We start from the raw sequence: 24,856 nt of genomic DNA on the forward strand, positions 1-24,856 counted from the left end.
CATAACTAAGCCAAAAATGCATTAATTTCGATTCGGAAAGCAGTTTTGTGTTAGTTTTTATTAATTTAAAAAAACTGCATACCAAATTAAAAATTTTAAGAAATCAAAATTTTTGGCCATTTTCGCTCATTTTAATGATGTAACCCCTTATCAAATTTCGCAAAAATGGCCAAAAAATCGATTTCTTCCGGACATATCTAGAAAGATTCGCATGTTCATGCTGATCAAGAATATATATGGTTTATGGGGTCGGAAATAATTCCTTGACTTAGAAAATTTCTATTTTGTATTATAAAATCTGATTTTTTATATTAAAAAAAATTCTTGATTTTTTTTTTTAAATTAAAAATATCATAACTCGGCCAAAAGAGCATTAATTTTAAATCGGAAAACTGTTCTGTGCAAGATTTCCTACAGTTAATAAATCTGCATACTTCATTTAAAATTTTTGAAAATTCAATTTTTTATCAAAATCCAAAATTTTAATGATGTAACCCCTTATATAAAAATGTGTTGAAAAGTGATCCGTTTTGCAACGAATTAATCAGAATATTAACTATAAAAAATTAAAATTTAAAACCTTTTCTTCTCTTAATTTTTATCAAATAATTTATTTTATTCAAGTTAAAATGAACCTTTAACTTCGAATTTGCCCTCTTAACAATCTCTTTTACAAAAATTAACAACTTAGTTTAGCAGCAGCAACTACAAAGAACGTTTTCTGTTGTTTAATTTGTGTGAATTAAGCTTAACAAATGTTTAAAAAGTCCCTAAACTACAGAATTTGTGTAACCTAAGGAATGTCAGTCTTCATCGCTGGACGTGTCCTCGTCCTCCTCCTCCTCTTCAGAGGATTCCTGCGGACGATTTGTGTTGGGCGTAAGGTCATCCTCGAAATCGGAATCCTCTTGATTCTGACTAGGTAGCTCCTCCTCCTGGGCGGGTTTCTTGGCGAATTTTTCTGGCCAAATGCCAGCTTTGGTGTATTCCTTGACATGGTCGTTGGTGAGGATCTTACAGATTTCGGCCTTGACCTTGTCGCCCTCTTCGATGGGTTCGATGAGCAGGAAATCGCCTCGTTTAACCCACATACTTTTGCGAAATTTGTTGGGCATGGAAACTGGGAAGAGGAAAAAGAGTTATTTTAATCAGATTTGTTTTTTATTTACTTATTATTTATTTACTTACCTAGAAAGTTCTCCTCCGCCTCTTTTTTGGCCGTTTCCACCTCGTGGAGATTGTTTCCCCGGCTGCTGACCACCCGCACAATCTGCTGCTGCTCCGTAGGCAGGGCATAGTCGTCCTCCATCATCTCCTTCATCAGGTGCTTGCGGCGACTGATACTTGGATGGGAGCGGTGCATTTTGAAAGGATTGAAAGGATTTCAGTTGATAAAAACGTAAATTTACGAAATTGCCCAGAATTTGTTTTGGTTTTTGGTTGAAGTGTGACCGTTGTTTGGTTTATATGAGAAAACCAAATAAGGCCTGCTTAAAAATACTAGAAAATTAGCTGTTGCTAGATATCCCTAGAAACCAGTGTTGGGAAAAGCTTGGGAATAGAGCGCGTGATTTGAATTTATAAATTAAAAATTAATAGTTAAATAATTTTTTTATTTTCTCTTTTATTCCATTAATTTCATCCATAAGGTTTTTAAGTACTTCCATACAGTGTTTCCATTTTTAAAAACAATTAAGATTCCCTTTTTATTTGTTTAATTGATTCCTTTATCTTAAACTCAACAGGTTTTAAATTACCATTAAAAAACACTCAAATATTACGATCACAACAGCACGAGGACAATTTATTTAAAGAGCCACTCCTTGTATATAGTTTTACCATTATTTATTTTAATTTTTATACAGTTTTGTAACTTAAAAAAAAAAGAGCAGAGAATAAATCCATGCAACGAGAAATTTTCTTAGCAATAAAGTGTAATAAAAAAAGGCAACCACAATAAAAAAATATATCATTGCGTTGTGGGAGAGATGATAACTAGCTTAGTTTTTGCTGCGCCTCATGAGCATGCGTTCCTTCAGCGAAACCCGTCCGGACTTCTCCACCTTCGTGGAGACGTTGCGGCGGGACTCGATTTGGGCCTGTTTTGATTTCTTCATCCTGCAAATATATATTAATAAATTATTAAATTTAATCTATATTTTTAAGGTTTGTTTTTTATACTTACAAATCATTCAAGAGACTGGTTATTTCCTTCTTCCAAATGTCCTTGAAATCATTGGTAAAGTTGGTCCAGTACTCGAAGAACTGATCGGGCGTGCACTGGGACAGGGTCAGGGTGCAGGCTTTGGGGGAAAAGTGATAGAACCGCATGGTTTCCAGGAAAAGCTCGCGACACTCCTCCAGCGACTGGCGAAGCTTGGCAATTGACTTGTCCGCTGCCTCCACAAATTCCTCCATCTTGGACTTGAAGGGCTCTAAAATGTCAGGACGGGAGGCAGCCAGCACTTTGGCTGTGGTTCGTTTGCAGCCTGAAATGAAAATAAATTTATTATTAAAAAATAAAAACAAATATATATATATTATTCTTTCACAAAACCCACCTGCATATTTCCTGTTCAGCTCCGTTATCTGCCTCTGCACATCCTCGAAATCCATCTGCGCCGCTCTCTCCACATCCGGTGGCTCTGGTATCGGCAGCTGAATCTCCAACGGATGCACTCCCTCCTTTCTCCGGTGCGCAATATATGTGCGCACTATGAAATGCAGCAAAGTGGTGTGCGATTCCTTGGACTTGACATCCTTCAGTTTACCCAAAATGTCCAGGTTAAACCCATCCGCCTGTCCGCGCTGTCTATTACCCCCATTCATATAGTTCCCCAGGGTCAGGATAATGGAGAAGACCAGCTTGAGGTCCTCGCTTTCGATCAATTGCCGCGACAGCTGCGTTACTGTTTCTATTTTGCGTACCAATTGCGTCACCGACTCCTCAAACTCCGCCTGGAAGACAATACAGGAAATCCTCTCGCTGGCCATGGATATCAGCGAGGTGTCCAGCAGGAATTGCTCGGGCAGATCAAGGGGTATATCGCCTCCGGCTGCTTCCTTGATCTTCTGCAGCTCATCCTCCGAGGCCTGCATATTTCGTATGTGCTGCAGCGCTTCCAAACTGACCACCGAGGTGTCTATATGGTATATAGCATGCTCGATCTCCGCGGAGGTCACATGCAAACTCTTCCAGATGATGCCCACATTTCGGGATCTCTCCGGATCGAGAACTTTGATGGACTTGGCTCTCTTGACTTTCAGCTCAATGGGTTTGGTGACCGGGGCAATGGCCTGGCGGGAAAAGAGCTCCGTGAACTCGTCGATATTGTCCAGGGGCGTCTCCTCGATCTCTGTCCAGATTTCCTTTGTGGGTGGATCTTCGCCTGCAGCTCCATCTACGGTTGTGGCAGGTGGCGGCTCATCTGGAGAACTTCCGCTGTTCTCAGTGGAATCTGTGGAATTAGCTACCGACGGAGGGCGTGGCGCTGGCGGGGCACTGGTCACTATGCGTGTCCAGTATAAAGGACGCATTGGTTTCGGCGGGTTAACAGCGCTCTTGCGAAGAGCTGGAATAAAATAGGAGATACATTTGAGAGTTAGATATAGATTTAAAAAGAAAATATCACAAATCTTTAATGGACTTTTCTATTTCAGTTAGATTTTCTTTACAAAGTATACAAATATTGATTGAAATGCTTACTTGTGAGTGCTAATTAGTTTTAATAACTAAATTTAATTACATAAAATTTCCACTCACTGTTTGTGCGATGGAACCAGTTTCCTTCGGCGGGATCGGGCAGCGGGGCGGGTGAATTTAGCGGCTTAGCGGAGTCGGATGGGCTCATGGGCGGTGGAGGAGGCGCACCCGGTCCACCGGGAGCAGGGGGCGGTGGAGGCGGTGCGGCACAACTGCCTGGTGGCGGAGGCGGTGGTGGAGGAGCACCAGGAGCTCGTGGAGGCGCGGGAATGGGCGGTGGGGCAGGAATTCCAAAGCCAGGCGGCGGAGGAGGAGGTGGCGGTGGTCCACCCAACGCAGGAGCCGGTGGCGGAGGAGGTGGCGGTGGGGGTGGTGCAGCAGCTGTAGTTTCCTTTTCTTTCGGGGATTCCCCACATTTGCAGGAACCCTTGCACTCTGCCACTTCCGTTGCCGTTTCCGTTTGTGTTCCTGCATCCGCGTAGCTCTTTAATCCCGTGTCAGCTCCTCCCGATTTATTGTACTCATAAATGGTGGCCTCGCTGGCATTGAGCAGTTCCGTGAGATTCACACACCGCTTCGAGGGGCGACGTGGCGGCTCGTCTACGCTGCTCAGCAGCTCGTTGACCACCGCATGCACCTCGGCCAGAGTGGAGCAGTTGAGCAGGCGCTTCTTAAGGATCTGCTGCAGCGTCTTCTGGCTATCGGTTGTTGCTGTTGTTAATGCTGTCGTTGAGGCGGTTATTGCTCCACCCAAGGCGCCGCCAGCTCCTCCAGCTCCCGCCAGCGAGCTCGCTTCCAACGTTCGCAGACCGGCGGGTGTGCTGGAAAAGGGCCATGCCGCCACCTTGTCCAGCTTGCCGGGTGTCAAGGGGAGCGAGGTCGTCGGCTGTTCCGTGTGCGTCCATTGGTACATCTCATAAGGCTGAGGGAGGGATGGTATTTTAAAAGAAAATTGTGAGAAATAGGTTGTACAAGAAATTAAATTAATTAATAATAAATAAATAAACAAAAGATTTTAGACTTTTTTTTATAGTTTTAAATAAAAAAATAAGTTAAACAAATATAAAAAAAAATTAAAAATATAAAATTAAAAAAAAATATATTAATAAAAATATTAAACTTCTCTTAGAAATTTCTTAATAAAATTAATAATTTCGAAAACTGCGTTAAATGCGATATTTTTCGATAGTTTAATTTTGGATATCGATGTTCGATCTTTGTTTTTAGACTTCCTGTAATAAAATGATTAAAAATTAACTTTCAGACAACTATTTTTCCCTTTGTTTAGCTAAAGTCCTCTCCTATACTTCACTTTCTCAACATTTTCAAAATGTTTTCTTATTTCAATATTCAATTAATATATACATACATTTCCTCTTTAAAGCCCCCTCTTTCCTTTTAAAGTCGTATAATTTTTATTATTCCTTTTATACTACCAATAACTTCTAATTGCCAGTCGAGTGGGACATTAAAAAAAAAGGAAAAATTATATAGAACTATAGCAGTAAGTGCATTGCTGCCAGTGGGTCTCCAGTGTGCGACAAGCGACAAAGCTTAAAAGGACCCGTTCTGCCAAAGTTCGCTGTATTTCTCTACTATTTTCCTGCATGCAAAACTCCTTTGATTTTGATTGTGTGCATGTCCTCCTCGTTGACGACGCTGACTTCTCGGTCCCACTGTGGGAATTGTCCTTTCTTGTTGTCACTAAAGTCATGGAAGTTGAAGAATATGAAAGCAGTTAAAACTGTTGTGCTAGTAAGGAGATGCCTCAAGATGGAGTCAAAGTTTAGTGAAGAATACATTTTAGCAGGGGTTTAAAATAAATTCTAAATATATATTCTAATAATATCAGAAAATTCATATTTAATATTTAAATTAATATTTAACATTTCTCTCTATAAATTTCTTGAAAACCAAGAATTCTCAACTTTAATTACCAACTTTTTTCTTTTCAAAAACCACTTTATATAACTGCTAATTAGGGTCAAACTTTCCCCCACAACTTGCCCTGACAAATGCAATTAAAATTGCAATTTAATTATGCCGTTACAAGTGCCGTTTAAGCACACACACCCGCACACACAGACAACGCTAATCAGTCAAAGAACTTGAAAACTTGACAAATGCAAATCAAGTGCAACAGCTCGGTCCGACGGGCTGATTTTGCAGATGAAAACACACACAGTCGTATCCTATATATATATATTTAACTATATATATATGCTCTGCAGGGTAAATCGGTTGAGTTTATCGCACTTTACACCATTTGTGCCCAAGTGTTTGCACTTCGGGCTGGTGGTGCCAGCGATTTGCATGTTGTTTGCACATTTTAAAGAACCAAAGAGGACCAGGGAGAAGTAACCCAAGAAACCTGCAAGCAACCAGAGTGCAGGGAAAACAAAACACACCTCATGCTACACCTCACACCCAGCACACCCTTAAAAAAAATCCACAAAATGCGCAGCTAAAAAAAAACCAAACTAAAAACCCTAAACCATAAGAGACCACATAGAGGTGAGCTTGGAGTACAAGAAATCCCAAGTGCAGTGGCCGAAAATAAGAGGAAAGCTGGAAAATTAGCCGAGGAAATGTTAAAATGGAGCTGGAAAATTTAAGTACAAAAATTATGGATAGAAGAAAAGAATTGTTTTAATAAATATAAGTAGTATTAAGGCTTAGTGTTTTCAAAATAAAATTAAATAAATAAAATTTAAAACCCTTCCCTAAAAACCCACAAAAACCTTTCAGAAAATCGTCTCAAGAACCTCACAAAAAATCACAAAATATCTCTATAAACAAACCTCTAAAAATAGCCTAAACAACTTCCATAAAAACTTTACTTATTGAAATTGTTTATTTACTTTATCAAAACCCAAAAATCTGTTTAAAAAACTTCTCAGAAAAACCCTTAAAAACACCCTTTAAATCCTTTTCGAATAACTGCTGATCGTTTGAACATATTCAACTTAATATTGGCAACATTCAATTAAGACTAAATTAAAATCCTAGTCAAATATTCAAAGGCTTAAATAATTTAACAACATTTTGCTATTTAGTATATATTCAAATGTCCAACAAATGAAACACTTAATAAGCAATTAGAACACACTCAGTTTTAGCCCAATTTCTAGTTTGCTTATTTCCCTCCAATTCCCACTTAATTAACAACAACATCAAAATCTATTCACTCTAATCCCATCAGAGCCACTTGATATGGACCCCACAAATCTCATTCCAAATATATGCTAAAATATATATATATGTACATATATATAGTTAAAGAACAATCGAACACGCGCACACACACACAGTTGCGATCTAAGGAAACCAACAATACACACGGACACACTCAGTGTTAGTTACATTGCACATTCAAATCCAGTTTGCTCATTTCTGCATCAAAGTTTCGTTTGTTCCGGCAGACCCAAAATAATAATACTACTGGCAGAAGAGAGAAGGGGAAAGAGGCGGTGGAGGCAGGAGGCAGGAGCCGGGAAAACGGGGGAAAACTTTCGACTCAAAGTAATAAAAATGCACAAACTTTCAATGAGCTGGCAACAACAATAAGACGAAGAAGCAGAAGAGACTACAGCGTAAAAAAGGGAGGCAAATCAGGAGGATACAGTAGTCATTGGGAATTGTGACAAAAAATAAAGGAAATAATATTAAAAATAAAAATATTTGTTTTAAAAATAAAGTATATTGCTCAAAACTGAGCTTTATATAAATTTAATTCAATTAAATGAATTCCGAAAAATTATAAATTTTTACTATAATTTTCACTATAATTCTCAAGTGGCTGTAGCTAGGTTTACAAAAAAAAGAGATATGTAAAATATTATATGGAAATGGAGACCTTACAAAAATAATACAACAAATTAAAATATTAATAATAAACCATTCGTAAATAAAAACATAATTTGTCCAAAGATTTCCGTCCTTAATAATATTATTGTAAAGGGATTTTACTTTACAATAATATTATTAAGGTCGGAAATCTTAAGTGGTAATTATTTTGTAAATTAACTAAGAATAAAAATCTTTTAAAAAGCTATGGAAAGCAATGTTAGTTATATTAAGCCGGATTTCTTAGAAATTTTGCACATTGTTTTTGTGTTTTCCCAAGAGCCTATAATTCTCAAGTGGTTCTGGCAATGAATAACATATAAAGAAATACATTTTTAAAATAAATAAAGTAAATAAAGAGAGTACATATTTTGTCCTTTTTTTAAATAAATAATTGTTTTATAATGGCAAAACTCTCACTTTAATTTAATTTAATATTAAGCTTTTTAAGAACCAAGACAGAAAATACCCTGGAAACCTTAAAATTCATACAAAAAGTACTATATAAACCCTAACTATGCCTCATAAAATTCGTTAAAATTATAGCAGTTGTACTACATTTATTTAATAACACCTATTAAGTACCTCTAATGGTAAAACTACCAAATACCGGCACACTGTACTCATAAAACACCAACTAAAGTCAACGTCGAACAACGAACCTTTGACATTATTTCTCCCCTCTTTCCCACCTCTCTATAGACCCTCTTCTCATTCCCAACTAAGCGCTGGCCTGTTGCCCAAAAAGTTCGAACACATTTCAGAGACATCGGAGACATCGTCAGCACCCCTCCTATACATAGTATATATAGATGTATATATATCAGCCCGCAATGCTGCTCCTTTCCACTTGGCAGCCAGTTGAAGAAATTTGTGATATCATAATCTTGAGCTCAAGTATCATCACATAGAAAATCACTTAACGGTGTCGTCTGGCGTCTACTATGAGTGTGTGTGAGTGAGTTTGGCTCTCTCTCACTTGCTCTTGCTCTCTCTCAGGGATTTGAGGTTAAGCTGCTGTGGCTAAAACTTTTGGCCTAAACTAATTTGAGGGCTATATCCAGTGCTTCATTATTTGCGGTGGTTTTTGGTTGTTGTACTACGTTGTTGGTTTGCTGTTGCTGCGAGTCCTGCTCCTCCTGCTCCTCCTCCTACTCCTGTTGCAGTTGTTCTTGTTGTCCCTGCTGTCGCCTGTCTAATAACACTTAACTGGGTCTCGGTTTACAGCCCTCGAAATGGAAATGGAACAGCTTCCTTGGCCTTTTTCTACTGGGGCAATTAAAGCTTTTGCTGATTTTCCTATCCCCTCCCTTTCCTCTTTTCCCTTTGGAAGCGTTTGTTTACTTAGCTTTCTGGTCAAGAGCAATGCTATAATGCTAAAATGCTAAATGCTAAATGCCTGGCTAAACTGTACCCGATTTGGCCTACTATTATGGAGTCCATTAGGCCCGGGCAGCAGATGAAGATGACCATCGCCAGATGCTGGCCCAAAGAGTTGGCGCACACAAAAGGAATGAGTGGCTAAAAAAAGGAAAACTGGCCATTTTCCCAGGAAGATATTAAAGGGCCTTGGTTATTGCTCAAATGCACTGGGATGTAAAAGTTATTGTTTTGTAGTTAAAAGTGTTAAATATTTAGAAAATATGTGCCAAAATTTATAAAACCAGCGACAGTGACGTATAATCTATTTTTTTTATGTTTAATATTATTTAACAAAAATGTGGCTTGTTTTTTAATTTTATAGATAAATTTAAAGTTAAATAAATCATTACTCTTCTGATTAAATTTAAAAAAACAATTTAAAGTATATTTATAAAGAGAAGTAAATATATTAAATGATATTCTATGAATAATAAAAACTCAGCTTAAATGAATTTTTAACCATTCGAACTGAACTTAAAAAATAATTATAGTTACTCTGTTCTATAAGAAATTTATTTTAAAAATATATCTAAAATACCTCTCCCCAAAAAGCCTCAAAAATAATCCCCAAAAATACTTCTTTCAGTACCATTATTTTCACTCTGTGTAAACCAACTTTGGTTTCATAATTTTGCATGCAGCAAAACAACCAAATCAACAGCAAAAGCGAAAAATTGTTAATGCAGCCGTAGAGAGAGAGAACTTGGCTTTTGATAGTTGACGGCTGCCGACTGTAAAGTTTTAACAAGTTCTGACACTTGCAGGCAGGCGGCAGGAGGGGGAAGCGGACATGGCAAGGGGTTAGATGGACAACCGCTATAGCTCGGTTAAATGAAAGTGCAGCCAAGGCTTGGCCCCTTTGGTTATGCCTTCCTTTTTTTTCTTTTTTTTTGCAATGGAATTGCTAATTTCCGGGCACAACTTTGCGGTTCAGTGTTGCACAACTTTTCGCAGGAACTTCGACGACTGAGCGAGTGAGGGCTGGACAACGCTGCGTATGAGTAACATTATGCAGAGAGAGGCCGTAAGTTGAAGGTCCTTCCAAAGGCCTGGGGATAAAACTGTTGGTAGCAAAGGACACTGACCAAATTGGACCCAATTAGGCTGGCAAAGATTATAGAAATTATCAAAGAGGACTTTAAAAAGGACTTTTAAAGGGTTTTCCCAATGAAATTTCAAACTAAATTTCTTAAAATTTTATCTAAAAACCGAATTTTTTGACCAGTGCACTTGGCGGACGTCATTATCAATAGTTTTTCCTGAAGCGCTAATGACTTGAAACTTAGTTTAGCTTTGCCTGCTACCCCCTCAGTCCTTTTTTTGCTCTAAACGCGCTGTCATCATTTCCGTTAGCGCCGTGGCAACTTCCGCCCAGTTAGCACCCTTCAGTTAGAGACCTCCTCTACAACCCCTCCCCTAGACTAGAGATGACCAATTTCCGTTTATATAAGTGCATTGAACTTACGCTAAATCCGCCATCCAAATGCTCGCTGGAGATCTGCTTCAGTACGCCGACATATTTGAGATTATTGCAGAATTGCAGGGCCAGAGAATTGAAGAAGGAATTGTCCTGGTTGAAACACTCATTGGCGGGACTCTTCGGGTTGCTCTGCATCGTTGAGATTAGCCATTTCATCAGCATTTGACCTGCAAGAGGAAGAGGGAGAAAGCCAGTTGTAACTGAATGAAATAACTTTGATCACAGCTGGTCCACTTATTCACTCGGTGGTCCCCTCGCTCATTCCTAGTGGAAAGGAAAACTTGTAGCCACTAACCAAAGAGATTTATGGGTGAGAGACGCCTGGGGGTAAAGGAACTCCCAAGCTGAGAGTCCTAGCCCCCCGAAAAAAGCGGAATAAATAATTTTCTGGGCTAAAAGTCAGACAACAAGCTGGTTGCTGAAAATAATCCTAATCGATGAGGTCAGAATAAAGGATACTCTGCAATGTATAATACATTTTTGAAGGGGTAGTACAATCTGATCTTAATATATCCCCTATATTTCTACATTTATCACACAAAAACCTAGATAAATTATTATGAATGAATCAATATCTATTCACTTCTTTTTCTTATATCAATATATACCAATTTTTGAACCATAAGTCACTTAATCAGTTGACTTTCTTGACTATAAAATATAAAATCTTATGACTAATGGTTTTGATAAGATAAACAAAAGCAATGGTTGTTAAATGAAAAGGTTTTAAGTCCACAAATTAACAAAAATTAATCAAAGTTGAGACATTTAAGATAGGAATTGTGATTTGTCCAGAGTTGTTTCAACGATTTTAGGTTTTAAGATCAACAAAATATACATTTAAACCTACAAAATGATTCCCTTAGCAGAGAAACTCTCATCTAGAAGTAAAAAAAAACTTTTTTGTAGAAACAAAACTTACGCTGGCTGTCAGCGTGTGAGTGGGAAACAGTTTGTAGGAGCAGCAGGAGCAGATGTTTCGGGTCAGAGGTCCTCAGCAGGTCAACTTGAATCCGCACAATGCGTAGGCTAATTCCCAGCCAGACCTCAGAGTCCTCCAAGCCCAGAGATTCGACATCAGGTGGTGCTGGTGGTACTCCTACTCCCACTCCACCTCCTCCTTCTGTTCCCTTCTCCAATTGTTTTCCCCTCGAAAATCGAGTTTTCTGGGCCCGCCGGGCGGCCAATGACATTAGCTGTAGATAATGTGCTGGCAGCCTGGCAACATCCTCCTGGGAATCCCATTTCAAAGCCAATGGCCGTGCTTCTATTTCCGCATCGAACTCGAGTTCCTTTGAGGGGTGCTTGGCCAGTAGTGAGCACCAGACGTTGCTCAAGGCACTGGACATATAGTTGGGTATATATATTCACTACTAGATCGATAGATCTAGCTGAACTTTCTCCGACTAATTTCAATTCTCAACTGAGCTTGTTTGTTGTTCGTTTGGCGAGCAGTTAAAAAAAAAAGAATTGAAATGTGTCGAAACTTATCAGCATTATCAGTGCCGAGAACATGACAACAGTCGGCGCTCTCGACTAGGTTTTGTTAGCACACTGTGAGGAAAAATATGGTCTTAACTCTAAAAATTGAGGTATTTTCAGGGATGATTAAAAAAATCGAAAGATTGATAATGTATCGATATTTAAAGGGAATTTATCATTTAAAGTTATGATTGAAATGCGGTAATCAATGTAAGAAATAATATAATAAGTATATAAATAATAATATAAATAAGAAATAAAAATAAAATTTAGTAACATTGTTAAAATATATTTCAATATTTAAAATTTCGATAAATTAAAGTTGTCGATTTTTTCGATATTGAGGAAGATGGAACAAATGGAACTTTCCTATTTGTAATTACAAATATAATTATTTAATCTTAATGAAAGTATTAATCTATAAGTCCGCGATTTGTTATTCTATTTTTGATTGTATTTTATTAATATATATATTAAATATTTCCCTGTGCACTGATAATACTGCAGTATATTAGGAGAGACCTAGGCAATGAGAGCCTCGTATTCTTTTGGCCCTGACAAGGTCGTCTACTTTATCAGTCATGGCTATTTATTTATTGGTTTACTCCACACTCTGTCCCTCTGAATCATTTGCTAAATTCGTTCAATCAACCATTTAGGAAATTCAGACAAATTGTCTAAGTACGTCATTATTTTTCTTAATCATCGAGGTTCAAATTTCAGCACAAAATAAACTGATTCAAACGTTTATTCCCCTCTTTTTTTTAATTTGCACAAGTTTGTTTTGGTTTTCGTTAGCTTTATCTTTTAATAACCCTTTCCATAAGTGAAGTGTTGCTCGGGTTGGGACTTTAGATAGCGGAGGGAAAGCTGACTGATAGTGTCTGTGAAATTGATGTGAACAGTGATAGATTAAATCGGTTTTGATAGGGCCCAGCATTTTGAAGATTGAGTGACGCAAATCTATAAAATTAAAGTGCACTGAAAGATTGAAGTGGGGTATTTTTAATTAGAATTTAATTATATTATATTTGGATTAATTTATTAAAAGATAAGAAACTAACTTTTACAGAAGTCAAAAGCAACATTACAATTTTTCAAGGACCTCCATGCAGTTTTCCTGTTACCACTATCCCCATAAACCTATCTATAGCCCCGCAGTATGTCTAACCTTCCCCCATGTGCCTGCATCTATATCCCATAGTTACGCATCTCCTCATCCCTTTGGCCAAAATGCAATTGGGCTCACAAGATCATTAGCACACACCACATGCAAAGTTGCTGCCAAGGATTGCCATTTGGCTATCGATGATGGCCAAGGGTTCACAGGGTTAAAACCAGGAACAGGAACAACAGAAATAGGAGCAGGACAGGCGGCAGGAAGGAAGCGATAGCTTAGCCGGTCATCCGCTGGCCTCATAATCAGCGGGCGGTATCTCTTTTGTTGCTAGTTGCTCCCAATTCTTATTGTTGTTGTTGTTGTAGTTTTTGTTGGTATTTTTATTGTTGCTGTTGTTGTTGTTGTGTTTGGCCTTTATTGCTGGCGCCGTCGCGGCGTTGTGGCGAACGGGTTTTGATGAAAACTGCGCCACGGACGACGCACAACAAATTTGCATAACTGTTCGCAAGGCAAAATGCAACAACAAATATACACAGGAAAAAAAAAATGATAAAATAAATTAAAAAAAATATATATGACGAATTTGGAAACATTTTATATAAACTTTAATCATATTATTAATATTTATTGAAAGTATTTTTCTTATAAAACTTGTGTGACAGTTCTTGCTTTTTAAAGTTGTTGAAAGTCTTCAAAAATCTTCCTATAAACCCCCATTAATTTTCATAATATTTTTCTTCAGTGTAGACCACCCTCAGAAGAGCGGTAAGGGGTAGCTTAGAAGCAGAGGGGGTTGCGCTACGCTGGGTGGCAGCGGTTTTTGGCGCCTCACGCATGCATGCGCTGCATTCATCAACGGCAGAGTGGCGTTCGCTCCTCCGCTGATCCCCCCTCCCCACTCTTTGGACCGGAAAACAAAACGGATGAGAATGAAACGATGCCAGAAAACCACAAAGCAGAACTCAAAATGAAGCAATGAGGGACAGATGCAGCAGCTAAGAGGGATAAAGTAGAAGAGAGAATGCAACTAAGAGTTGAAAAAGATAAAGGTTGAAGGCGACTTGGAAATACCTAGAGTTGTTTTTTAATTTAATTTTTCTTGTATATAATTTAGGAAATAAATTAATTTCCCATAAAACTAGAAATAAAATTTACAAATATTAAATCTTTATCTAAAATTCCCTTAAATTAAATCCTTTATTAAAAAAAATCCTATAACTTAAGATCATTTATATTCAAAGTCCATCTTACAAAGTTTACATGGTTTACAAGTTTACAAGCACCGGAAGTAATTTCCCTTAAATTCTAAATATTATTTCTTTATTTTCGTCTATATTAAAAGCACACCCAGAGATCTCCCTTAAAGTTCAACTTTGACAGCAGCCCTCATCCCGTCCAGAAATCTCTTCATCCGAGGGAAGCTGGCGAACGTGATGTTGTCGAGCATATAAATCAGATTTTTGGTCCGAAAAGCGGTGCCGGACGTTGTTGCCTGATGAAAAGTCGCGACAAAAAGCTTCTGTTGTTTGACCCCCCTTCCTCTTCACTCCAGAATTTTCCCCAGCCCACACTTTACTCTAGCTAAAAACCCCCCCATCTTGCTGCAAAAGCCACGAAGAATTGATGGCCACTTCAGAGACAATGACGACGACGACGACGGCGCGAAAATGGGAGAAGCCCAAAGTGGCACAGGGAGAAAATATAAATTTTGAGGGGTGAATAGTAAACAAATTTGGGTTTGCTAAGGATTTTCTTATAAGAAAAATTTATGGGATATTTTTTAATATTTATATTTAATTTTAAAAAGAATTTTTTAAACTTAATTGCAAGTTTACTTTGATTTCAAAAATTTCCTAACCTGGTTTTCTTTCTCTGCACCACAAATTGCGTGTCCAGCTAAACCCCACCCCTCGCAGTTTTTCCACTTCATTCCCCCCTCCCTCTCTGCTGTTGCTGCTGCAGCTTCTCTTCTTCTTCGGTTGTTTGCCCGGCGAGGCGTTAAAATGTTTGTTTGCATTAATTTGCAGCAGACGACAACGAGGATGGCGATGATGGAGGATCAGGGACACCCGCCTATATCCTGACAGCGATGAGCTTACCAATTAGCGCTTTTTGGGGGGTGTGGCCACCCAATGTAGGCGTGGCATGTGTCAAAAACTGCGCCTCCAAAATGCCCGCGATGCGTTTGAAGCGAAAGTTTTGCAACCATTTTTGGTGAATGGAGAAGATTTTGGGAAATAGTTTGCTTCAAAAAAAAAAAAAAACGTAAGAAATTTTGGCTAAGGAATTTTGGAAGGCACAGCAGACAATATTTTGGAGTACAGTGGAGATTTTATAAATGAGGAATAATTTATAAGGAAAATATATTTTATTTGGAATTATTAAGAGAATGAATTTTGTAATGGAGAAAGTAGAATCTAGTGATTTACTCTGAAAAAAGTATTCTAAATATACATTATTTGTATTTAAATTTTAAATAATTAGCTTTAATTAATTTATATAATATTTTGTAAGTCATTAAAATATTTATGATGAGGTTAAGCTACAAATTTGAGGTTTTGAACATTTAAAACCCGACTTTTAAATAATTTTTGTGGCAGTTTAATTAATAAAAAACCATCTAAATGTAATTTTATTAGGTTTGTTTATCTTTTATGATATTTAATTAATATATTTTAAAAAATCTTAACGGTTAAATGAGAGGAAAATCTATTTAAACTGCCTTTTATAAGTTAATTTCAGTTATATCATCCTTAATTTACTTGTTTTATTATTAAAACAAAACTCTTAATAAATCACAAGGCTTTTATATCGAATCAAAACTATTCAAGACTATATATTCGTCTGCCTTGAGGGCGTGGCAATGTGCAATTCCTAGTCAACTGAAATTCCTGAGATTTTCAGTCTCTCTTAACTTTTGGGAGACGACGAATTTAAAGCCTTGGCCGTAAAGTATGCTACACATTTCTAAGCTCAGAGTGGGGCACAAGGTGGAAAAGATATATCGAAAGGTGAGAGAGGGGGGAAATACCATACTATATAGAGGTATGTATATGTATGTTCGTGTGCACTTCAAACACTTGCAAAATTGTTAACCTCACCAGTTTTCGCCTGCTCTCCTTCTATTTACATACAAAATTTCCCAATTATGCAATCATTCAACTTGATTTGACTTGCTTTTCTTGACTGATTTTCCAAAAGGAAAATTGCAAGAATAGTGGGGGCTAAAAGGGGGGCTCGAAAAGTGTGCTGGAGCTGAAGCAGGCAAATTAATTGTTAACTTTAAGCAAACAACAAACGCAATCAAACGTGGAGCAGAGCACCAAAAAAAATATAAGAAAAAAAAAGGGAAACGAAAGGGAAGAGCCCACGGAAAGGGAAATAAAATTAAATGTTTCCCGAGAAACGACACAAAAGGCAAACAGTAAATGCGCAGAAATCGCAGAGGTTACCTTTTATACATATATTTCTGCACCCCCTTCAAAATCCCTTTTTCCCCCCGGATTTTCCCTTCTCGATATCCCCAGCCTTTGGCATCGCTTCACTGAAGTCCCAGATTGGAGCATAAAGCGCAGAGAGAAAAAGAGAACACTGGGTTAATACTCTAAAGGTTTTTATGAGAAAAGAATTACGGGAAATTCTTTGGAGAAGAAAAAACTGCATTCAAGTCAGCAGGAAAAATAATAGGTACTTTCTTTATAGTTTTCTTAGGTGATTTAATTAAATCCCAGTGAACAATAAATATTTTTTTGAATATAAAGAGAAGCTTAGGAATCGTTTTATAACTGAAAATTTTATTTTTTAATTTTAGGATAGAAATTATATAATATAGGTATTATTTATAAAGGTTTTTATAAGAAAAGAATTACGGAAAGTTCTTTAGAGAAGAAGGAAAAATAATAGCTATTTTCTTTATAGTTTTTTAGATTTATTAAACAAATTTCAGCACTATAATATATTTTTAAATATAAAGAGAAGCTTTATTTTATGTGCTAAATTGTATGTGAAATTTCTTTCAAGATAGAAACCATATAATTTGGTTATTTTCAGAATAGAAACACACTTTTTTTTTTTATTATATTGAAATATATATAAATACAAGTTAACTTCCACTTAAAACCTTTAACCAAGCTTTAATTATTTTCTAATTAAAAAAATAAAAACCCCCAAAAAATGGTTCAACTTAAGAACAAATTCCTTGAAACCCAACCCACAACCTCAAGGTAACTCCACCCACTTTCAACCTTAGAGTATTTAAACACGAATATTTTCGGCAAACTTACCTTCGAACTTTTCATATGCAGCGAAGCTTAACTTTTCCGGTACATAAGATGAGCCGCGACGCGACGAACTGGTGCTCGACCCAACTCCTCCAACTCCGACTCCAATTTCTGGGTTCTGGGTTGCCACTAGCAACTGCGACGATGTCGGTGTCGTGGCCAGAAGCGTTGTCTCCTCGGCCAGAAGCGGGGCATTGGCACTCGGTGTAGAGCTATTGCCCGCCGACGATTTCTCGACCGTGAAGCTGGCGACCTTCTTGAGCACATTGCTCGACAGATGATGGGGCGTTGTCGGTGTTCCGAAGCCAGGTGGCGGCGCTGGTAGGCAGGGCAGGGGTGCTGTGTCATCCTCTACATTGTCGAAGCCGGCAGGAGGAGCAGCAGCAGTAGCAGAATTCGTTTGAGACTGCACAGGTGTTTGAGATGATTTAAACGAAATTATAACAGTTGATTGCGTTTCCAGCGACGAGGATGTAGCTCCTGTTCCCGCTCCTGCAGCTCCTGCGAATGAATGAAGGAATGACGAGGCAATGGCATTAGCTGGATAAATTTGTATAGAATCTGCCGTCCATATATACTATATATATACGTTCTGTTCTGGCTTGACTCGCTTCGAAAAATTCAAGATAAATGTATTCAGTCAGCGCATAAGTCACTTTCCATAATTACTGGTTAAATTGTAGAATTTTCAGCAAACATTTGCCAATCATTTATCATTTCTACAGGTTCTGGTGGGAGTTTTTCCAATATTTAATATTGGATTGAAAAGAGGGGGAATCTTTTTAAGATTATTTTATGTTTTTTAAATGTATTTTGGATGAATAAAAGCTTTCTATATTCTCCATTTGTTGTTTAAAGTATGAATCTTAAAATCAACTTAATATTTAGGGGACTTATACACATTAAAAATGTTTTGAAATGTTTAGTTATCATTTGATATAATTTATATATCAATTTATTATCCATTTAACACATTTCAAAGTATCTAAAAATGATTTTAAATTCTTTAAAATCCACCCAGTTTCCTTTTTTAAAAAAATCTTCCCACTTCAGGTCAATATTGAAATGATTTACATTCATTTAATCGAAATTCATGCACAGCTCTCTGCCTCATAAAAAATTGCCTAAAATAAACATATAATTTTTCTAGTGCATTAAATCTAGCTCAGCCTCCTGGCAATCAGTTTGTGTACTTTCAGGCGGATCCTTGATTTTCGGCAATTTTTATGGTCCCTCCACTCCGATTGAGTAGACCCTGCGGAGCGCTTATCGCAGGCCATCATCATTGACTGTGTACCCAAGTGGTTATGATGGCCTCCACACCGCTTACCCGCTTTCCCGCTCTCCTGCTCTTCGATTTGGGCGGAAAAAGTCCCGCGTGTATCATTCTATATAACATGATTTAATTAAAATTTAAACTTTCGTTTTTTTTGCTGCGTTTTTGTGGGTTCCCCTGCGGAGCCGCAAGGGGGATTCACACGAAAGTCAGCAAACGAAGCTGAAGCCGAGCCTGAAGCGCCTGTTTCCGGCCAACATTTTGTAAACAATGAAGACGTGTTTGCAATTTTTAAGTTTTTTACAAATGTTTTTTGTTCTCGGCAGTATTTTGTTTTTTGTTTTTTGTGTTTTGAGCTCTTCTGGGTATTCGCGATACAAGCCAGAGGCCCGAAAAAAGCAGCGAACCATGTTCGCTTTTGTTTATTTTTTGTTTATCGAGCCGAGCGAGTTGGGCGAACGCAATTAGGTGAATTTTCCGAGGAGGGGGGGAGGTGCAGGAGGAGGAGAGTATCGCGGGGGCACTTTAGCCAGGGCAATTATATATTTAAAATATCATGTGGGAGGCGGAGGAGAACGAGTCCTTGCATAAATGTGCCAATAATTACTTTCGGGTCCTGCTTTTGTTAATTCTTTTTTTTTCTCTCTCCTTTTTTTCATCACTTTTCTCGCATTTTGTTTAAAGGCGCCGCCGTTGATCGGATCAGTTTTTGGGAAAACAAAGAGAGTTGGTTGAGAAAATTAAAGAAAAGCGAGGGGAAGCTGTTGCTACATGAGTTAATTAAAAAACTTTGTATTAAGGTTCTGCCCATCACCCTTTTTTTTTTGCTCGGAAGGTCCTTTTTTTTAAGGGTATTCTTATTGAAAGAGGCTTTCAAAGTCATAGGATGTATCTATGTCAAATAATTACAGATGGTCAAGAAGGGAAGGAAGAAGGAGATTTAATTGCTTTGTTGTAGACTAATTTCTATATTTTTTATATTTATCCTACGATTTTTTAAATCATTAAGAAACCCCTAGTAATATTTATCTATAATTTTCTTTCATATATAAAATTCTCTTTAAATTTTCTTTATAATTTCTTTAAATTCAATCTATATTAAACATAATTTTCCCTAACTATGTAGTCTACACCTAACAAGCTGTTCGCTATTCTAATTTTTATTTTTTGGAACATCACCTGCCAAGAGGATGAAGACACTTCAATTTTTGAGAGAAGGTCAGGTGAGGGGGTGGAAAAACAACACTCAAACCTACAGTTTGGCAAGCACTTCTGTCCGACCCGTGTTTACCTTTGAAATTGGCGCAGAGCGAAATAAGCAACAAGCAAAAATCCTCATAACAAAAAAAGGGACAAGCTTTTAGACAGTTTCTCCTCTTAGTTCGTTTTTTTTTTCCTTTTTTTGTGACTCAAGGACCACTCAGTAGAGCACACACATATGGCTACAAGTGTGTCACAACAAACAAGACGAAAAACTAGGGGAATCTAGTGGTTGAATTGCAAATTCTGTCTCGAAATATATGCAACTTTAAGTAATTTTTAACTCAAAATAATACTAATTACTGTGGACTTGTTTAATGTGTAAATTATAGACTCTTTTCATTTTTAAAGCTTTAAATGACTTTAAAATTAAATCATATTTTTTCAATGGGCTTACAATTATTGCTTTTGTTTAAAATGGTAATTATATGCATTGCTGCATTGCTGGTGATTTAAAATTTTATTTAATGATAAACACATTAGGCGGAAACTTTAAAAGTTGTGGAAAAGGCAAAGCTATTATTTAAACATTAAAATTTTGACTTTAATGTGAAGCTTTCTGAGGTTTATGGATTTTAAAGTGTTTTTTATAAATAATTTTAGCTCAAAATATAAATATAAATTATTTAAACATTTAAATTGTGACTTTAATGAGAAGCTTTCCGAACATTGTATATTTTTTATAGATTTTAAATTGTTTTTTATAAATAATTCTACCTAAAAAATGTAAATATAAATATTATATAATATAAATAATAATATCTCTTTCTAGGCCTTTTGTTTTATAACCTTATATCTCCTTAAAAATTTATAATATAATCCCTTCTCTAGTTCAGCAATTATCACTTTTCCTTCCGAAAATTTCCTATTCCCTTTAACAATAACAAATTCACTTCTTACCTGTTTCATTTGCTGTTGCTGCTGGTGTTGTTACCAAAACACCTGGCGGAGTCTGCCCAACGGCAGCTGCAAATCGTGATGAAAGATTCTGAAGCTCCACTTTCTTGGCCTTGGAGACATTAAAAAGCTCTCCATTGCCCAGAGGCGAGTCCACGAGCCTTGTTCCTCCTGTTCCTGCCGGAGTGCCTGCCTCCGTGTTGCCCGGTGTCAATGGCGTGCCCGATCCACTGCCCAAGACTTGGGCCAACTTCTTGCCCAGCTGCAGAGCCATGAGTTCGTCCGGCGAACCCTCTGCCGGGCTATTGGGTGCTACCAAGAGTTCGGTATTAAGCAATATAGCCGGCTCAGCCTCCTCGACTTCTTGCAGATCATTGGCTATGCTGAGGTAGGTGACACGGGTTAAGCTCAGGCAGGCCAACTTGTCGGCTCGACACCGCCGCTGTAGCTCTAGCACAGCCTTTGCAGTGCTCGGCGATAAAGTGTCCACCGATGTTACACTTATTTCGCTCAGTGGACGATCACGCTTCGATGGCGGTATAGCAGCTGCCTCACACACTTTGGTTGCTGGCAAAGGGGGCAGTGGCGAATTGGGGACGATCAGCTCCTCGTCCACGGGATCTGTGAAGAGGGAATCATTGCTTGAACAACTGGTGCACAACGATCTCCGGTCGTAGGGATAATGATGATCGCAGTGATGGCGGTGACAGTTTCGACTTGAATGGTGATGATGATGATGATGATGCGAATGTTGCTGCTGCCGCTGGCTGCCATGGGTTAAGGTGTCGTTGGAGGCGTAGCAACAGTCGTCGCTGCTGCAGTTGTGGTACTCTAAGGAATCGGTGTAATCCAAACTGACCAAGTCGTCTTTATATTCGGTAAGCGATTATATAGAGAAAATAGAGACAGATAATCGAGATGAAGAGGATGAGAGAATAGTAAGATTATAGAGAAATAATGTGGAAAAATTCAAAGAAAAAATAATTTCAAACGGTGTGGTAAATAATTGTGAAAGTCAGCAAGTGGATATTATGATTTTAATGGTAAAAGTAGACTTTTAAAATATAACAAAAATATATCTTGCTCTTCTGAGTTAAAAAAAACTAAAATATGAAATCTATAAATTAAAAAACAACGAAAATAATACTTTTCACCCTTAAAAAACTATTTCATAATTTTTAAAAAATGGTTAGAGATGGTGGTTATTGTTTACCATTTAAAAGTTGTTCCCCAAAATTTATAAAATAAATTTCCAGTTATCAAATTTTCTATAATTCACCAGCTTTATGCCAAAAACAAGTGCGATGAGCTCGCTGCTCAAATATTTGGAATTAAATAAAGCGGCTCGAATGATTTATTTGCCATTAATGTACGACGGGGGCCCCAACGCTGTCTCATTCACAAAAATGCGACATGTGTGTAAGAAATATTAATTAAACAAAAGTAAATAAAAACAAGGCGCCACTGGAAGCCGAAAGCCGACTAAAAACAAGAAACAGAGAGCGAGAGAGAGTGCCAGAGCCAAGAGAAAAAACTCTCAGAGAGACACGACTGGAAAGCCGCAGAATTATGAAAATCTATATGGGGAAAATGGTCAAGAAAGAAAAACACGGAAAAAAGGTGTGTTTTCCACTGGCTAAATGAAAATGAAAATGGGGGGAAAAGGTTAGAGAAAATCCCCATGCCCAAGGTAAACAAAGAAAATTGTACAAAACAGAACTGGAAACTGGTTTGGTTATGGGTCACTCTTCGGGGTAACCAGAAATATGCGTTGGCGTCACTTGGGTTGCCTTTTTGCCCCCCCACTTCCCCTCACTTTAAATTGTTTAATTAAAGCAAATTGAAAGCAAAACAAAAGCCGAAACCCTGAGATGAACCGCGATATAACACAGAAAAAAAGGTACTCCAAGATAAAAGCGAGAGAAAAAAAGAACACAATAAAAGGTAGAGAAAAAGAACACCGCTTAAACACCTGTAGATTGCGGCCGTTGTTAATTGCTAATTGCATTTGTCAGGCACTTTTCCTTCTCGACACTAGAGACACTCTCTTAACTTGTCACTTTTCACATTGTATTTTTCCAGCAGTATTTTTGTTTTATTTTAATTTTTGTTTTCTTTGTAGTGTTGTTTTTAAACTTGGAACGATCTGCGCGGAAGCGAGTTCAAAGCGTTACTAACAACTGGTTTGCCGAAGGGGGGAGCATGGAATTAAAACCCAAACAGCGTGGAAAGAGCCGCTGGAAAGCCGCTGAGCGAGAGCCAGGCAGAAAAAGGTGGGGGATAACTGGAGACAGGCAGGGGAGAAAGAGAGGCAGAGAGACATGAAGAGAGCGAATGCCGGAGAACAGAGAGAAAAATACATATTTATATTTTATTTTTTGTTGGGGGTCTTAAGCTCGAATTACATGAAACGAAAGCAGAGCAGAAAAATTTGAGAGAGATCACAAATAAAAATAATGATCGACATTAGAAATACCTCGTATTTTCATTAAATAATTTAATTTATAGTTTTGAAGGTTTCTTAAATAAGTATATTTATAAATGTGATTAATTTTAATATATTTTTTTTTTTCAGTTGGAAAAGTTAAACATTTAAATAATTTAAAATATTTTTGTTTGTTTTTCTTTAATTATAATCACTATTTTAGGTATTTAAAATTATGATTTTCTATGTTTAATAATTCAAAATAAAATTATTGTTATTTTTTAAATTATATAAAAATTTAGCAATGAATAAATAAATGTTGTAAAAACCTTAAACAACCTTAAATTAAATTTAAAAAAAATTTCTACATATCTTATATGGAATTTTAATCAAATTAAATAAAACCTTCAATTAAAACAAAAATTTTCAAATGAAAGTAAATATTTTGAAGTAAGTCTTTCTCCTTGTCAAACCCTCTTTAATGACTAAAAACTCCCTAAATTCCGTTAAACCCCTTATTAAATAAATCCCCCTTACATTACTCATTAGCAAAAGGCAGCGCAGCAGCAGCGTCGTTGGCTCCAAAAGTTGCATGTGTTTTTGTGTATTTTTTGAGCTTACCCGCAACCACTGTCAATGTTGTTATTATTTTTGCCTGAGCCGATGTCTCGGCCACTGTTGATATTGTTCTCAGTAATGTTGCCTCACTTGTGGCTGCAAAAAGCTGCTCAATGAACGCACAGTGATCATCATTTGGTAGTTTTGCCCCCCTCATTTTTCTGGGTTTCGGTAAAGGTTTTTCAATGGCTTTCGGTGTTGTGGGTGGTTGTGGTGCAATTCGTCTTTTCCTTGGCTGCTTGACAGTTGGCGTTACTTCCGGTGTTTGGTAATTCTCCTGTAAAATTCCCAAGGTCTCTTCGACATCGGCATTATCAGGAGGAGGAGGAGTAGACCACGGGCACAGCTGTTGGGTTAAGCTGCAGGGTTCCTCTTTATCTGCTCCTTGTTCACGTTGATGTAGTTTCTTCAATCTCGGTGGCTTTGCAGGCGCTTTTCAAAAACAAACATATATTGCATACTTTCAGGCTGCAGGAGCATTCTACAAATTAAGCAATTCTTCGCGAACTGAAAAGCTCTTCTTAAATGGACATTAACATATTGTTCTATTTTTTTTCTGTGTTTTTTTGGGGAAATATTTGAAAAGAGTTGCCCGAAACAATTTAATACATAAAGTCATACATTAAAGTATGCCTAATTTTGCATTTTTGAAGGAATTTTGAGAAAGGTTTTACAAAAATGTACAAAAGATTGATATTTAAATGAAATGCTACTTGAAAAGTTTTTTTTTTAGTATCAAAAGCGATTTATTTGGATTTTAACAATTGAGAAGACAGAAAATATGTACATATCGGTACTGTATCGATTTTTTATGCGATCCGATTGCAATAAATCGATAATTCACTAGACATTTCGGAGAAATGATTGTCTTATTATTATTATTTAAATATTTTAGGAGAGAAATTTCCTAATAATAATTATTATATAAATATTATAGGAGAGAAATTCCCTAAACAAATGAAATATTAGCTTTATAAATATGTCGTCCTAATTATTATTATATCTAACGACAATTAATCTGAATCATTGACCTTTTTTAAAATATTT

General features: G+C 37.2%; 2 protein-coding genes across 10 annotated transcripts in view; both read right to left on the reverse strand.

Moving 5' to 3' along the window:
• Window positions 1-630: 630 nt before the first annotated feature.
• Window positions 631-1,461, reverse strand: LOC108086067 (probable RNA-binding protein EIF1AD). Its single transcript, XM_017182885.2, has 2 exons — window positions 1,189-1,461; window positions 631-1,120 (listed from the first exon to the last, which is right to left on the reverse strand). The coding sequence occupies exons 1-2, from the start codon at window positions 1,361-1,363 to the stop codon at window positions 804-806; spliced, it is 492 nt and encodes a 163-aa protein (XP_017038374.1). The 5' UTR covers window positions 1,364-1,461; the 3' UTR covers window positions 631-803.
• Window positions 1,462-1,823: 362 nt separating this feature from the next.
• The window catches only part of capu (formin protein cappuccino), a 52,245-nt gene continuing 29,212 nt past the window's right edge, over window positions 1,824-24,856 (reverse strand). For 2 of the 9 annotated variants that reach the window (XM_017182937.3, XM_017182938.3), the window contains exons 3-10: window positions 23,813-24,241; window positions 20,770-21,633; window positions 17,337-17,834; window positions 10,437-10,618; window positions 3,764-4,625; window positions 2,562-3,572; window positions 2,186-2,489; window positions 1,824-2,118 (exon numbers count right to left, since the gene is read on the reverse strand). In XM_017182937.3, the coding sequence (XP_017038426.1) occupies window positions 2,001-2,118; window positions 2,186-2,489; window positions 2,562-3,572; window positions 3,764-4,625; window positions 10,437-10,618; window positions 17,337-17,834; window positions 20,770-21,633; window positions 23,813-24,241 (4,268 nt within the window). In that variant the 3' untranslated portion in view covers window positions 1,824-2,000. Of the gene's footprint in view, window positions 2,119-2,185; window positions 2,490-2,561; window positions 3,573-3,763; window positions 4,626-10,436; window positions 10,619-11,373; window positions 11,816-17,336; window positions 17,835-20,769; window positions 21,634-23,812; window positions 24,242-24,856 lie in introns of those variants that run through there. The other 7 variants (XM_017182939.3, XM_017182943.3, XM_017182940.3 and 4 more) reach the window with 7 other exon arrangements.

This window comes from Drosophila kikkawai, chromosome 2L (genome assembly GCF_030179895.1).
Source record: "Drosophila kikkawai strain 14028-0561.14 chromosome 2L, DkikHiC1v2, whole genome shotgun sequence".
In the NCBI taxonomy this organism is placed as follows: domain Eukaryota; kingdom Metazoa; phylum Arthropoda; class Insecta; order Diptera; family Drosophilidae; genus Drosophila; species Drosophila kikkawai.